The 15,712-nt window shown below is 34.9% G+C and overlaps 2 protein-coding genes across 2 annotated transcripts; both read left to right on the top strand.

Annotated features, from left to right (window-relative positions):
- Positions 1 to 3,948: 3,948 nt before the first annotated feature.
- LOC132182475 (alpha-dioxygenase PIOX-like) lies at positions 3,949 to 8,590 on the top strand. The gene is made up of 10 exons (XM_059595731.1): positions 3,949 to 4,071; positions 4,232 to 4,495; positions 6,035 to 6,184; positions 6,313 to 6,446; positions 6,603 to 6,816; positions 6,916 to 7,061; positions 7,311 to 7,538; positions 7,634 to 7,836; positions 7,932 to 8,175; positions 8,263 to 8,590. Exons 1-10 carry the CDS (start codon positions 3,949 to 3,951, stop codon positions 8,486 to 8,488), a joined length of 1,932 nt encoding a protein of 643 aa, XP_059451714.1. The 3' UTR covers positions 8,489 to 8,590.
- Positions 8,591 to 10,693: 2,103 nt separating this feature from the next.
- On the top strand, positions 10,694 to 14,838 carry LOC132182474 (alpha-dioxygenase PIOX-like). The gene is made up of 10 exons (XM_059595730.1): positions 10,694 to 10,846; positions 11,019 to 11,282; positions 11,419 to 11,568; positions 11,696 to 11,829; positions 12,097 to 12,310; positions 12,418 to 12,563; positions 12,667 to 12,894; positions 13,013 to 13,215; positions 13,304 to 13,547; positions 14,297 to 14,838. The coding sequence occupies exons 1-10, from the start codon at positions 10,724 to 10,726 to the stop codon at positions 14,520 to 14,522; spliced, it is 1,932 nt and encodes a 643-aa protein (XP_059451713.1). The 5' UTR covers positions 10,694 to 10,723; the 3' UTR covers positions 14,523 to 14,838.
- Positions 14,839 to 15,712: the final 874 nt, after the last annotated feature.

Genomic DNA, 15,712 nt, shown 5'->3' with positions numbered 1-15,712 from the left:
GATCAATAAAGCGAAAGAAAGCCTGCAATCTCATCTTCTCCACCTGTTTGCATTGGGCCATGATACACAGAACGCTGGCGTGCATGGCACGCCAGTGTTCTGTTTAGCATCACCCGTTTGCATTTACCATCCCACCTTTCTTCATTATTATATTATTAATGCTTTGTCTTTTTTATAACAACTTGTCAACTACCAAAATGTTTATGTTGACCAAAAACACACCTTTTTAATTAAAAAGGGTGTGCTTCCTAGACAAGCACCCCCTTTTTAGAATGAGGGAGCTTCCTAGGCAAGCGCCCCCTTTTTTAAAACGGGGCGCTTGCCTAGGAAGCGCCTTCATTCTAAAAAGGGGGCGCTTGCGTGTAAAGCGCCCCTATTTCTATAAGGGATCACTTCCACACTGCGAAGCACCTCCAATAATTAATATATGGAGAAAATGTTTTCCCTATACAATCCATATATATTTTTATTTTCTCCTGATATACAATACGCAATACAATATTGTATTGCATATTTTCTCCATAAATATTGAATTAATCTATAAATATTTTCTCCATTCATCAATCTCATACAATCTTATACATATCTCACAATACATTTCGAATCCATATATACAATCTCATATCTCATAAGACATTTAAATCCAAAATGATGATATCATAAACACAAAGTGTACCACATCTTAAAGAGTTAACAAAAATTGTACCATACATATGAAATAAAATATCCAAAACGATATCATAAACACAAAGTGTACCACCTCTTAAAAGAGTTTACAAAAATTGTATATTGTATATGAAATAAAATATATCAACGGGTTCACTTAGCATTTGGCGTCAAATACGTACCCAACCTAACATGTCAAGTATACGTACGTCACTTAACGATTACCTGCAAATGATAAAACTTAAAAAAATTAAATTAAATTACAAACCTATATCTAACTATTTTGAAAGTGCAAACCTATATATAACTAGATTATATTACAAGTGACTAAGATATGGAGATCTACACATACTTTGTGATGATCCACGATGGTCGCCTTCTGCATCAGCTGCATGCTCATCTTCATTTGTTAATCCATTCTCACCTATATATAAATAGATGCAAATGTATATTATGCAATCATATATATGTTCTTAAGTCAACTACAATGTGGAAGTAACATTTTTAATTATGAAAATGTAAATATAACTAATATAATATAATTAAGGTTAATTACCCGATCGCCTCCTATAATTAATATATGGAGAAAATGTTTTTCTCATGCAATCCATATATTAGAAATGTAACATGCCAGCACTATATAAAAAAATAAAAAATAATTTTTTAAAAAAAAAAGTGTCTAGAACTGCACTTTATAGTCTCTTAGTAGTACAAAATCATCAAGTATCAAATCTAAATCATATTTTGTATAATGAAATGCTACAAGCAGGCTATCCACAACAAGTGATGCTTCAAATATCTAAAAGATCCCACACATGTTTTGGGAAATAAATTTATCAAAGATTGCACAACTCTCCATGATAAGATAGTTGAGTTAGTTAGGTCTTTCCTTATAGGGGAACTAGTTGTTCAAACACAATTCATTACCATTGATCCAGCAAATATCATTACTATAAATGTGAAGCACTATAAACCTGCATTTACACTAAAGTGTAACACTCTCATAATTCTAAACAAAGATGCTAAGTCATATGCACACACTGTAGAAAGCCTGAAAAGGCAAAATTTGGGCTTCCATCTTCATCCACACTTCAAAAGATATGCACCATTCTTTATGGATACAATTGCCTGCACATAAATCGTTATTATGTGAAGATTTTTGGGTCGTTATTATAAGGCGATATGAATAATAATTTATTGAAAGAAAAGGGCAGAGCCCTCGTACACAAAAAACTATTACCACCCTAAAAGCATGGTGATGCAGGGACGGAGCCAAGAAATTTTATGGGAGGGGACCAAAGCAATTTTTTTTTTTTTTTTTCTGTGCAGTGTGTAATGAGCTAGTGCTTTTTTCTATTTTTCTTCTTCTTTTTCTAATCACTGGTACTTAAATACAATGGGGAATTGAGCTTAGAATTGTGTCATACTCTCCAATTAAATGTTTAAATTCTAACAAACAATATTCTCAATATTTAATAACCATAATATCTAAATTACAAGACCACTTAGATTATGAATTGAGCTTAGAGTATTAACCTCAAAAAGTGCGACCTGCGTTGAGTTATTTTGCACCTCGTTGATTAACATAATATTCTCATAAGTGACACACAATCCAGGATCAAACTCCAATAAATTTTGTGCATTTTTTCTTTTGAAATAGTCAAGTATTGTATTTGACTTTCTCATCATCTACAAATAAATTTACATGATCATTTTGAGTCTTTAAAAAATAAGAAAAAATATGTGTAAGTTAACAATGAACAAACTCATATGAATAACATAATCATCACATAGACTCTAAGTTAAACATTACACTTTAACCCTATAATTATTATTCTCTTCCTATTCCATTGATCTAGCAATTTACCCCAAATTTATAATACTCATATTCATATACAATAATCAATATGATTATAATATGACATATTAAAACCTAAACCCCATGGGCATCAATTTCCATTGAACTCATAAAAGTCTAGCTAGGGTCAATTAACGCTTAAATGTAATTAACACATCCAATTAGCAATCCTAGTGTTCACATACCAAAAGCCCTAATTTAATTCATACTATACAAATTAGGGTTTATGTCCATACTATAAACAATAGTGAAATTAAAGCTTTAAACCCATTAATCTAACAACCCGGATTTTAAATCATGCATAGAAATCCACTACACATAAAATCCCCTAGTTAATTTTAGGAATTTAGCTTCTTACTAAAATTCCCCCAAATTCGGACCTAATCAAAAATTCCCTAAATCATTATGATTTCAAACTTGAAATTAAATGGGTGGAACAAAAACTTAAAGAGAAACTAGAGATTTCTCAATGGCATTAGTTATGAAAACCCATCAAAATAAAACCTATCAAAAATTCTCATACGGCCATACCAAATCAAGAACCAAAAATCCCCACAGAGAAAAGATCCAAGATTTACATACATACATAAAGAAAATAACAACAACAAAAAACACAGAAATTTCCAAGTAGCCACAGGAATTTCCAAGTTTCCAAGCCGACAATCAATCTATGAAGGAAAAAAAAAATTGGGGGGTACCGGTATAATTTTTTTTTTTTTACTCCTTAAAATATCTTTTTTGAGGAAGTGGGGGGGACCATGGCCCCAGCTGGTCCCCCCTCCCTCCGTCTCTATGTGTAAGCAATGTCATTGCAAACGTGTATTAATTATATATAGACTTTTTTGGAAGCTAGCTAGTTATAACAATTTAAATAATGGGTAATATCTCTGTGGGTAAGTAACGTCATTGCAAATGTGTATTAATTATATATAGAGACTTTTTGTAAGCTAGTTATAACAATTTGAATAATAGGTAACATCTTTTTGAGGAAGTGGGGAGGGGGGGGGGACCATGGCCCCAACCGGTTCGCCCCTCCCTCCGTCTCACTGATGCTGATGCCGTGATGGACCTTCAATTTTTTATTTTTTATTTTTTATTTTTATTTTTTTTTTTATGGACGTTTTCTTATATTTCAGAAATTAATAATGATAACAGGTTTTTTAAAAACTATTGGGAGAACAAAAACGAAATTTACAAAAACTAAATAATTAATAGAGTAATGTTATTTTATAGAAAATTATATATTGTTGTCATGCAATTAAAATTATTGAGCTTTGTCTTTATTATATTATTAATGCGTCTTTATTATATTGGCCGCCTATCGATCATCGTTTGACATTTTTGCACGAAGGACGACGTCCCTCCATTTGGTATATATATATCTCAAAGAAAGAGTAGTGATTGTATGCAATTGAGCAACGACAATGTTGTCTGTAGTAATGACGTCCCTGAGGGTTCTCCTAACTGCTCCTTTCCATCGATTCATCCATGATGACTTCCATGAAGCTGTTGCCAAGATGACTCTCATAGACGCTTTCCTCTTCCTTGTACTGCCATTAATGTTCATAAGCTTGTGCAATATTATATTATTATCATTCTTTTTTGTTTCTGAAAATGCCAAGATCGACATGCATGTAGACATTTCCTTTTATGGGAGGAATTAAGACATTAATTAGTGACGTTATCTTTTTCGTGTGTTTCATGCAGATTGTGCACTCCATTGATAAGCTGGGGATATGGCACCGCTTACCAGTGTTCTTAGGTCTAACTTATCTCGAAATTCGCCGGCACCTTCACCAGGAATACAATTTAATCAACGTTGGAAGATCTCCGGTGGGTGTTAGGTTTTACCCTGGGGATTATCCATACAGGACAGCTGATGGAGAACACAACGATCCCTTCAATGAAGGTGCAGGTAGTGAAGGAACTTTCTTTGGCAGAAACCTTCTTCCGGTTGATCAAAAGAACAAGGTATTTGATATTTCTCCCGTTGGGACCATATAAGACTCACACGTACATCTCGATTTTTAATTTTAAAAATTTGAAAATTAAGTTTACTATCATTTAAATTTTTTAAACCCCAAAATCTTGTCATTTTTTTATTAAATAAATAATATAAATGATATGAGATACAATTATGTTAACGAGCTCGTTTGGCAACCCTTTTTAAAAGGTGTTTTTTTTCATTTTTTTGTTATGAAAGGTGAAAGTTGTCCCTAAATGTTTTATGTATGTTGAGTTGTTTGATAATATTCTTCTTTTTTAAAAAAAAATAATAAAAAAATAAAAACTATTAGGAAGAAGAAGAAGAAGAAGAAGAAGATAAGATACGATTTTTTTTTATTAAAAAAGAAAAAAGAGAGGGTTTGATCATGATGGACTCACCCCACTATACTTACCGGCCCCCGTGGCTGGGTTATACCCAAATTCAACCATTGGGTTATGCCTAACCACTATATATGCATGGTTGGGTGCATGAGAACTCGACCTTGACGCACCCAATATTTAACCAAGGCCGGCCGTGGCTGGTTGAGAGCTCGACAATGATGGGGTTGGGTCGCATCTAGCCATCATCATGGCTAGCTGCACGGATATGGCTTCAATTCAGATGTATAAATCAACTTCATTTTTTATCTCCATTTCTTGTGTTTTTAATTGTTTTTCAACTTTTTTTAAAGGAGAGTATATTTTCATATTAATTTTGTCATTTTTTTGAGAGGAAAAAAAAAAAAAAAAAGAAAGAAAAAAATATCAGGACTTAAAATGATTGTAAACTCGGATATCAAATTTAAAAAATTGAAATCCGAAGTTTTGATATAAAGAGACGAGAAACACACGTGGTCCTACCAATATTTTCCATATAAATAACTAAATATTATCTCATATGTAATAAATAAATAAATGGTCCTATATACATAAACACTATACGTGCTTATATGATTACGTGGCTCAATATAAGCATGAAACTTGAAACTTTTTAAGAGAAATGCTAGGTATACCGCCTGGGTCACGGCTAGAACCCAGCGACTAGCCTGAGAATTTTTTTTTTTAGTGTGTGAGAGAGAGAGTGACAGAGAGAGAGAGGCACTGGGCAGCAAAGAACTCTTTTTCTCTGCTGCCAGTGCTGCGTGTGAGTGAGAGAGAGATTTAATTTTTTTTTTTCATTGTTTATGAATTTCTCTCTCTTCCGTATGCCTAGCATTTTTTATTTTTTTAAATATTTATTACTTCAAATTATTAAGATAATTTGCTGCATGTGAAACTCTACTAGTAAAAGTTATAAGAAATCTAAAAGAGTTACAATATTTATGCTATGAATAATTAATTTAATTACCTATTATAATTTAATTTGGGTCTTCAATGAGTAGCTCAATCAGCTGTTGATCATACCTCATAAAGCGGAGGTCACTAATTCAAATCTCTCTCCCCATTCTCTTGTGTAGACATATCAAAATAAAATTAATAATAATGATAACAATAATTTAATTTAGATGCTATGTGCGCGCGCAGCTAAGGAAACCAGATCCAATGGTGGTGGCCACAAAACTTCTTGCGCGGAGAAAATTCACCGACACAGGGAAGCAATTCAACATGATTGCTGCTTCTTGGATTCAGTTTATGATACATGATTGGGTTGACCACTTAGAGGATACCAATCAGGTTTGCTTTCTATATATATATTGAAATTAAACACTTTGTTTTTTTTTTGTGTCAATAATAAATATATGTTTATTTATTTATGTGCATATATATAAACATGTTCTTTAATTTGGACAAAATTATTGTAGATTGAGCTGATTGCACCTAGAGAAGTTGCAAACCAATGCCCCCTCAAGTCTTTCAAGTTCTACAAGACAAAGGAGGTTCCAACTGGCTTTAACGAGATTAAGAATGGGACATTGAACATTCGTACACCATGGTGGTAAGAAACTTTTCGTAATCAAATTTAATTTTTTATTTGTTGGTGTAATAAATGTAAGAATATAAATTAAAAAATTAAATTAATTTCTTCCCTAGACAAGTGATTATATATTTTAAAAATTTGCATGTCTCTAACAAGAATGATGGTGAATATCAGGGATGGAAGTGCTATATATGGGAGCAATGCAGAGAGGTTGGGAAAGGTGAGAAGTTTCAAAGATGGGAAGCTCAAAATATCACCAGATGGCCTTCTTCCCCATGACCAAGATGGCATTGCTGTGTCCGGAGATGTTCGTAATAGTTGGGCTGGCGTCTCTACATTGCAGGCCCTCTTCATTAAAGAACACAATGCTGTCTGTGACACCCTCAAGGTATATTGGATCAGCTGTTCGTAGCATGTGAATATTTACCACTTTTCATGCGACCATACATCATGAGCTCAAAACAGCCTCATTTTAATGATGTTTCAGAAGGAATATCCAGAGTTTGGTGATGAAGAATTATATCGTCATGCAAGGCTGGTGACATCAGCAGTAATTGCTAAGATCCATACAATAGATTGGACAGTGGAGCTCCTCAAAACTGATACATTGCTTGCTGGGATGCGCGCCAACTGGTATTCTTCCCCATATCTCTCTCTCTCTATATATATATGATTAATACTAAAAGAAAAATGCAAAATGGTGGTTTTTAATTCATTTTCATAATATCTATTAAGGCAACCGAAAATGAAAATTTTGTTCACAAACTTAAATGCAATCTCTATGGTTCAACTATTGAATGATTGCAAACACAAACGGATGATCCAAAATTCAAACTTATAATGGTTATATGATGGTACGTACTTTCTGAACATCTATTTCAGGTATGGGTTGTTGGGTAAGAAATTCAAGGACACATTTGGTCACGTTGGAGGAGCAATATTGGGAGGTTTGGTGGGTCTAAAGAAACCAAATAATCATGGTGTTCCTTACTCATTGACTGAGGAGTTTGTTAGTGTTTATCGCATGCACTCGCTTTTACCCGATCACCTTAACCTCAGGGACGTTTCAACCACACTAGGACCGAACAAATCTCCACCATTGATTGAAAAGTATAACCCTCTTGATTTAACTCGGCATCAAAATTGGTGTACCATTCAATTTTCATGGAAATAATTGTTTTGTCCTAATTTTTTTTGTATTTCAGGGTTCCTATGGCAAATTTGATAGGTATTAAGGGAGAAAAGGTTTTGGCAGAAATTGGGTTCACAAAGCAACTGGTTTCAATGGGCCACCAAGCTAGTGGGGCCCTAGAGCTTTGGAACTATCCTACATGGCTAAGGGACCTTATACCACAGGAGGTGGATGGCCATGATAGGCCTAATCATGTGGACCTACCAGCTCTTGAAGGTAGTATTAGCTAATCTGGATCGTTTATTTAATTGATTTAATTACCAATTTATATTCAATGTGAAGCAAGCTTATTCTTAGCCTCCATGATGCAGTTTATAGGGACAGAGAGAGGAATGTCGCAAGGTACAATGACTTCCGTAGGGCCCTACTATTGATACCCATTTCAAAATGGGAAGATCTGACGGATGACAACGAAGCGATTCGAGCTCTGGAAGAAGTGTACGGTGATGATGTTGAAGAGCTTGATTTACTTGTGGGCCTCATGGCAGAGAAAAAGATCACAGGGTTCGCTATTAGTGAGACAGCTTTTGTAATATTCTTACTAATGGCATCAAGGTAATAAAACAAATCCAATAATTGTAATGAAATTAAATAAGGGAATCGTGTGTGATGATTAACTTGGTTGGGCATTCATGCGTGCAGGAGGCTGGAATCAGATAGGTTCTTCACAAGCAATTTCAACGAGGAGACGTATACAAAGAAAGGATTTGAATGGGTAAATAATACAGAGAACCTGAAAGATGTAATTGATCGTCATCATCCAGAATTGACGAAGAAATGGATGAATTCTACGAGTGCTTTCTCAGTCTGGGATTCACCTCCAAATTCTCACAATCCAATCCCACTCTATCTGCGAGTTCCTAAGTGAATCCCATATTATAGCAAACCCTATTATGTATTATTTGGAATAATGAAGTTGTATATTGAGTCTGTCTTAATTTACCCTCGATCTACTTGGAAGGGCAAAATGTTCGTGCAACTACTTTAATAAACCATAAGCTTATTATGTCTAATATTACCTAGAAATATTAAACTGATACATTTGTTTATCATTTTTCCCAAAGATGACATCTTTGCAAAAGAACAAAATTTGAGCACAAATATATATGGTCCTAAATCCAATCACCTATATATGTTGTCTATTTGGACACGGTATTCACGTTGCACATCCGTAAGTATCTCTCTCTCTCTCTCTCCAACATGGGAAAACCAGCAAATACAACCCCCAACAACGTGGCCAAACATTAGCCATTGGGTCTGTCTGGCTGCCGAGAAAAGAAATACAAATTAAAATTAGAACAAAAAAAAAAGGAGGGTGGGGGGAGATTGATCGATGAGTGGAAAGCGTAACCCAACCCAACTTAGCTACTAGATCACGCCACATAGGCATTTGAAGGACAAGTGGCGTATATATGTCATTACTGTGGGCTATAATTTTTCTAAGTTGTTATTAATTATGATATTCATTCGTTTTCTCCTGATCGTGCATGATCTTTAAATATTGTTATATATTGAAACTAGTGGCTCGTGCACAACATTATATTTATTTACAGCATTCACATTTACCATTCAGCTTCAAAATCTTATCTCATCGAAGCGGGGCATGGGTGATGTCGATCGGTTAAAGATTCCCGAGGCACATATCCTTTCTCAATCATCATCTCAAAACCCTCCAAAGACAAATATGTTCTTTGAAGTTTGCAAAATTCCTCTGATTCAACGATGAATAGGTGTAGGAATCTGGCCAAAAGTAAGAGATAAGATTACGTACGAAGCTGAATACAATCACGTGTCACTGCTGCCATTAAATAGATAAGGCTCGGTTCAAAAAATTCTCTCCTTCGTGGGGCAAATATGGAGCAATATTGTCCTCATTTATATGGTCCCCAACGGTCAAATTTTGCTTCAGATTCAATGCCATCAATCTTTGACCACAGGAGATGAAATATCCAATATTTGAATATCGTTACATATACCAATGAATTTGGTCCCAAATTTACATATATCAGATAATATTAGTCAGATGCTAAATACGATCATGGACAAAAAATTGAAAATAGAACTTAACATTATGAGCATAATGTAATTCAAAATTCATACTTTCAATGATTGTCAAATATTTTTAAATTGTCTAAATGCATGGTTTGTAAGCACCAGAATATCAACCATCAACCAACTTGTATATATCGAGTCGTTGTACTTGCGCTTATTCTTCCTGTTTCTACCACAGCTACAAATTGAACAAGCATTGTCACTTGTCAGTTATGAATATTGTTGAAACTAAGTTTCACGATAAATTTAAATACGAGTTTATGATTGATTCTTTGATGTTGTATATATATTAAAGGAAACATTGCTATGAATGTTAGTACATATTCAATCATAGATGATTTTTAGGATCTAAAAGAACGTCGAGTTCCATTTTGATAGATAATTAAACTACAAATTGAAATATATTAAGAAATAATTATTTTATTGTCTTTTCTTTTGCTTATATTTTCTTAACACTAAATAGATACTAATTTTATCTTTTATATATTGATTTAATCTTCAATCTTAATATATTTCTCACCCATACCTTAGCCCTTTTATCTAAATATATTTTTATTCATGTTGTGCCACCATCGATAAAAATCCTTGGTTAAGTCCTTGGCCAATTGTTGAAGGTGGCTAGCAACACCACTTGAAGAAAAATGGTAAAACAGAACATAAAAATGTGGAAGCCTGGATAATAAACTGAATGAATTTTATCATTAATGGGTTATTATAGGAATATGCTAAGAACATAGGAAAGCAAAGTATAAATTTATTTCTTATAAAAAAAAAAAAAAGGGTATAAATTTATTATAAGGTGATTGTTTCTGATTTTCATGCCCATATATGACCAATAAAAGTCACATCAACACTAATTAGTTCCACTCCTCACTTGAATCATGTTGATCAAAAAGGCCGAATTGCAGCGAATTAATGGTCCCCCGATCGAACGTTTGACGTTTTGCACGAAGGAGGTCCTTCCTTTTAGTGTATATATAGAGCTAGAGAGGGTTGTGATCATTCATGAAAACAAAAAATAGAGAGTGCTAGCTGTGATCTTAATTAAGCTATGTTTTCTGCAGTAATGGCATCGCTGAGGGATCTCCTAACTCCACTTTTCCATGGATTCATCCATGAAGATTTCCATGCAGCTGTTGCGAAGATGACTCTCATTGATGCTTTCCTCTTCCTTGTAAAAATCCCACTTTATCATTCTATCTATATCTACTGTCATAATGTTCATAAGCTTTAGCGTATGTTTCCAAAAATGTCAAGACATGCATGTACGTAGCTAGATACTACTGATCTTTAGCGTATGTTTCCTTTTTTAGGAAGAAGACAATGACGTGTTATCTTTCATGCAGATTGTGCACTCCGTTGATAAGTTGGGGATATGGCACCGCTTTCCAGTGTTCTTAGGTCTATTTTATCTCGCCATTCGCCGGCACCTTCACCAGGAATACAATTTAATCAACGTTGGTAGATCTCCGATGGGTGTCAGGTTTAACCCCGGGGATTATCCATATAAGACAGCCGATGGAAAACACAACGATCCCTTCAATGAAGGTGCAGGTAGTGATGAAACTTTCTTTGGCAGAAACCTTCTCCCCGTTGATCAAAAGAACAAGGTATATATTTGTAAGCACTACGTACGTAGTGATTGCTCCATTTCGACAATGCATTAATTCTTATGCAAACTGATTGCTCGATCCCTCCTTTGTTATAACAACACTTAATTTGGATGATATATATATGTGCGCGCAGCTAACGAAACCAGATCCGATGGTGGTGGCCACAAAACTTCTTGCGCGGAGAAAATTCACCGACACAGGGAAGCAATTCAACATGATTGCTGCTTCTTGGATTCAGTTTATGATACATGATTGGGTTGACCACTTGGAGGATACCAATCAGGTTTGCTTTGTATATATATATATTGAAATCAAACACTTTGTTTTTGTGTCAATAATAAATATATGTTTATTTATTTATTTATGTGTGCATGAATGTTCTTTAATTAATTTGGACAAAATTATTGTAGATTGAGCTTACTGCACCTATAGAAGTTGCAAACCAATGCCCCCTCAAGTCTTTCAAGTTCTACGAGACAAAGGAGGTTCCAACCGGCTTTCACGAGATTAAGCATGGGACATTGAACATTCGTACACCATGGTGGTAGGAACAAACTAAACTATTTGTTTAATGACTAACATTATAAGTGACACGTACATAGACTTATAAACTGACATGTTAGTAGTCAACGTAGAACTGTAATGTAATAAGTGTCACGTAACTATCACATCAATTTATAAAGAACTTGTAATAAAAATTGTAATACCAAAACAGCACCCGTGCAAAGATAATCTCAAATTGCAAATGACTGTACGAATTTCCTGAACAACATTTTTGCATGTCACTAACATGAATGATGGTGAATATCAGGGATGGAAGTGTTATATATGGGAGCAATGCAGAGACATTGCGAAAGGTGAGAACTTTCGAAGATGGGAAACTCAAAATATCACCAGATGGCCTTCTTCTCCATGACCAAGATGGCATTGCTGTGTCAGGAGATGTTCGTAATAGTTGGGCTGGTGTCTCAACATTGCAGGCCCTCTTCATTAAAGAACACAATGCTGTCTGTGACACCCTCAAGGTATTAATTTGAATTTGCCGTACGTCAGTACGTAGCATGTGAATATTTATCACTTGTCATGCGACTCATCTTGAGCTCAAAAATGCCTCATTTTCATAATGTTTCAGAAGGAATATCCAGAGTTGGGTGATGAAGATTTATATCGTCATGCAAGGTTGGTGACATCAGCAGTAATTGCTAAGATCCATACAATAGATTGGACAGTGGAGCTCCTCAAAACTGATACATTGCTTGCAGGGATGCGTGCCAACTGGTAAAATTTCAACTATAGGATGATTGTAATTAAACACAAAAGGATGATCCAAAATTCGACCTTAATTGTTATATATACAATGGTTTTTGAACATCTATTTCAGGTATGGATTGTTGGGTAAGACATTCAAGGACACATTTGGTCACGTTGGAGGAGCCATATTGGGAGGTTTGGTGGGTCTAAAGAAACCAAATAATCATGGTGTCCCTTACTCATTGACTGAGGAGTTTGTGAGTGTTTATCGTATGCACTCGCTTTTACCTGATCACCTTCACCTCCGGGACATCTCGGCCGCTCCAGGACCGGACAAATCACCACCGTTGATCGAAAAGTATAACACTCTTAATTAATTTCCCTAAGCAGAAAAATTCGTGCATGCAATTTTCTTGGAAATTAATTAATGTTTATGTTACGCATGTTTTGTCCTAATTATTTATTTTGCATAGCAGGGTTCCTATGGCAAATATGATAGGTATTACGGGAGAAAAGGCCTTGGCAGAAATTGGGTTCACAAAGCAACTGGTTTCAATGGGCCACCAAGCTAGTGGGGCCCTAGAGCTTTGGAACTATCCTACGTGGCTCAGGGACCTTATAGTACATGACAGAGATGCTAATGATAGGCCTCATCATGTGGACCTACTAGCTCTTGAAGGTAGTATTATCCAATTTGGATCGTTTATTTAATTGATTGACCAATATATATTCCGTGTGAAGCTTATTTTTTAGCCTCCATGATGCAGTCTATAGGGACAGAGAGAGGAGTGTCGCAAGGTACAATGACTTCCGCAGGGCCCTACTATTGATACCCATTTCGAAGTGGGAAGATCTGACGGATGACAATGAAGCAATCCGAGCGCTTGAAGAAGTGTACGGTGATGATGTTGAAGAGCTTGATGTGCTTGTGGGCCTCATGGCAGAGAAAAAGATCACTGGGTTCGCTATTAGTGAGACAGCGTTTGTAATATTCTTACTAATGGCATCAAGGTAATAAAACAAATCCAGTAATTGTAATGAAATTAAATAAGGGAATCATGTGTGATACAAATATAACATGATGATTAACTTGGTTATAAGTTATCATAACCTAGATCAGGACGAAACTACCCTCGGGCTTGGGGGACTCTAGCCCACAGTCCCCCCAAGCCAATGAGTATCACAAAAACTAAACATTTTAGTTCTGCCCCTAACCTAGATCTAAAGAGTTAAGAATTTCGAGGGCCTCAAAGCCTTGTTTAGTGTCAATTTGATTTAGCAGTTTCAAAATGTGAATTTCAAATATAGCAATTTTAAGATGCAATTAATGAAAACTTGATTTTTTAAAAACACAATTAAATATTTAGTAGTGATCTTGTAAATGGGTGTGTTTTTTAAAACACATCCCTTTGCCTATCATTTTTGTTTTGGTTTTTTTTTAAAAAACACACTCCCCGCTAATGGCCAAACATGACATTTTCTGCAATTTTATTTAAAACGCAGTTTTGGCTTATGAAATCACAGGGCTAAACACACCCTTGAAGGTAAATTAGGTGGCGCATTAATGCTATATATCTAACAAAATTTTCTATTCCTTCATTACTTCAAAGTTACATGATCAAATGAATGTTACATAAAGGCAGAATTAATTAATTTTTTCGAAAGTAGGTGGAATGCCATGATTATAATTAGGTGTTGAAATTAAGATTCGGACATACAATAAGTTGATAACTAACTTGTTTTGGCATGTGTACGTGCAGGAGGCTGGAAGCAGATAAGTTCTTCACGATCAATTTCAACGAGGAGACATACACGGAGAAAGGACTTGCATGGGTAAACAATACAGAGAGCTTGAAGGATGTAATAGACCGTCATTACCCAGAATTGACGAATAAATGGATGAATTCTACAAGCACTTTCTCAGTGTGGGATTCACCTCCAAATTCTCCCAATCCGATCCCAATCTATCTGCGGATTCCTCACTGAACCCCAAATATATATTTGGAATAATTAAGTTATTAATGGGTCCATCTTTACCTTCTACCTAAATAAGAAAAGCGTGGAATTGCTTTAATAAACTGTTACGTGGCAATAGTCATGCAATGGCAGGACTCGTGGAATAAGAGAATTCTAGAATAAGAGGGTATCTATCTCCACAGTAATTAATAGTAGTAGTAATCAATATCTGTAGTAGAATGTAATGTACCTCATCATGTAATTCATTTTCTCTGTTCTTGTTTACAGTGTCTTGTAACGCTTATTTAAGCAATGGATTGATGAATAATATTATCAAGATTCAGTATTTTAACTTTTCAGTTGTTTGGGAGGTGCAGAGCTTTTGAAATTATTCAGAAAAACCGATCCTAGAGCCTCGCCCAGTCATGTACTTCTAGACGCCCCCAAGTAATCATAGTGGCGTAATAACTTGGCATCAGAGCGGTAGCGTATGAAGAAACAAATGGAGTTATATTTTGGTGCTTGCTTCATTCATGAGTTTTACTTTTCAATGAAAGAAGTACCCTTTAGATCATTCCTGGATGTTTCTCTACAATTTTGTATTTTTGATATAAGGCCATGTAGTTAGAGCATTTTCAGCAGTTCCTTCATAATTTTTTCTATATTTAATGATTCAAACTACTTTTTGCTTCTTTGTGTCAAAATACATTATGCGCATTCCCAGCAGCTTTCTTGTCATTTTCCCTACATTTGAATATCCAAACCACTTTTTACTTCCCTATGTCAAAATACACCCCAATAGTTTTCCTTTATCATTTTGTATATCATTAAAATATTTGTTTCTTTTAATTATATTATATATATGAGATGAGAGATGAGAGAGAATTGTGAGACATGACTTATGAGAGCATCTGCAGCAGCATTAGGTATTTTACCTACTCAAAAAGCACTATTCTCTATTTTACCTACTCATTTTTCTATACAAACTTCAACAGCTTCTTTATTCTATTTTCTACTTTTCTTTAAATATTTGTATTTAATCTTTTTTATTTTTTATTTTTTATTTTAATTTTTCTCTCTCTCACTCTGACTCAACCCAAACCCCCCATGGCCAGCCTCTGCAATTATTTCTTCCCTCTCCCCTCTCTCCCTCCACACCACCACAACCCAAGAAACTTTAAATTTTGGAGCTTAAATAACACTGCCACAAAAGAATGATT

Source organism: Corylus avellana, chromosome ca5 (genome assembly GCF_901000735.1).
Source record: "Corylus avellana chromosome ca5, CavTom2PMs-1.0".
NCBI classification, from domain to species: domain Eukaryota; kingdom Viridiplantae; phylum Streptophyta; class Magnoliopsida; order Fagales; family Betulaceae; genus Corylus; species Corylus avellana.
The sequence above is the reverse complement of the archived record's forward strand: the minus strand, read 5'-3'. Positions and strand labels throughout refer to the sequence as shown.

Excerpts from the sequence above, each read along its gene's own strand:
- LOC132182475 (XM_059595731.1), top strand. The coding sequence starts at position 3,949 with ATGTTGTCTGTAGTAATGACGTCCCTGAGGGTTCTCCTAACTGCTCCT. Across the intron at positions 6,447-6,602 it reads AACATTCGTACACCATGGTG|GGATGGAAGTGCTATATATG; the intron begins GTAAGAAACTTT and ends GGTGAATATCAG. Across the intron at positions 7,539-7,633 it reads TCTCCACCATTGATTGAAAA|GGTTCCTATGGCAAATTTGA; the intron begins GTATAACCCTCT and ends TTTGTATTTCAG.
- LOC132182474 (XM_059595730.1), top strand. The coding sequence starts at position 10,724 with ATGTTTTCTGCAGTAATGGCATCGCTGAGGGATCTCCTAACTCCACTT. Across the intron at positions 11,569-11,695 it reads ACTTGGAGGATACCAATCAG|ATTGAGCTTACTGCACCTAT; the intron begins GTTTGCTTTGTA and ends AAATTATTGTAG. Across the intron at positions 12,311-12,417 it reads CTGTCTGTGACACCCTCAAG|AAGGAATATCCAGAGTTGGG; the intron begins GTATTAATTTGA and ends ATAATGTTTCAG.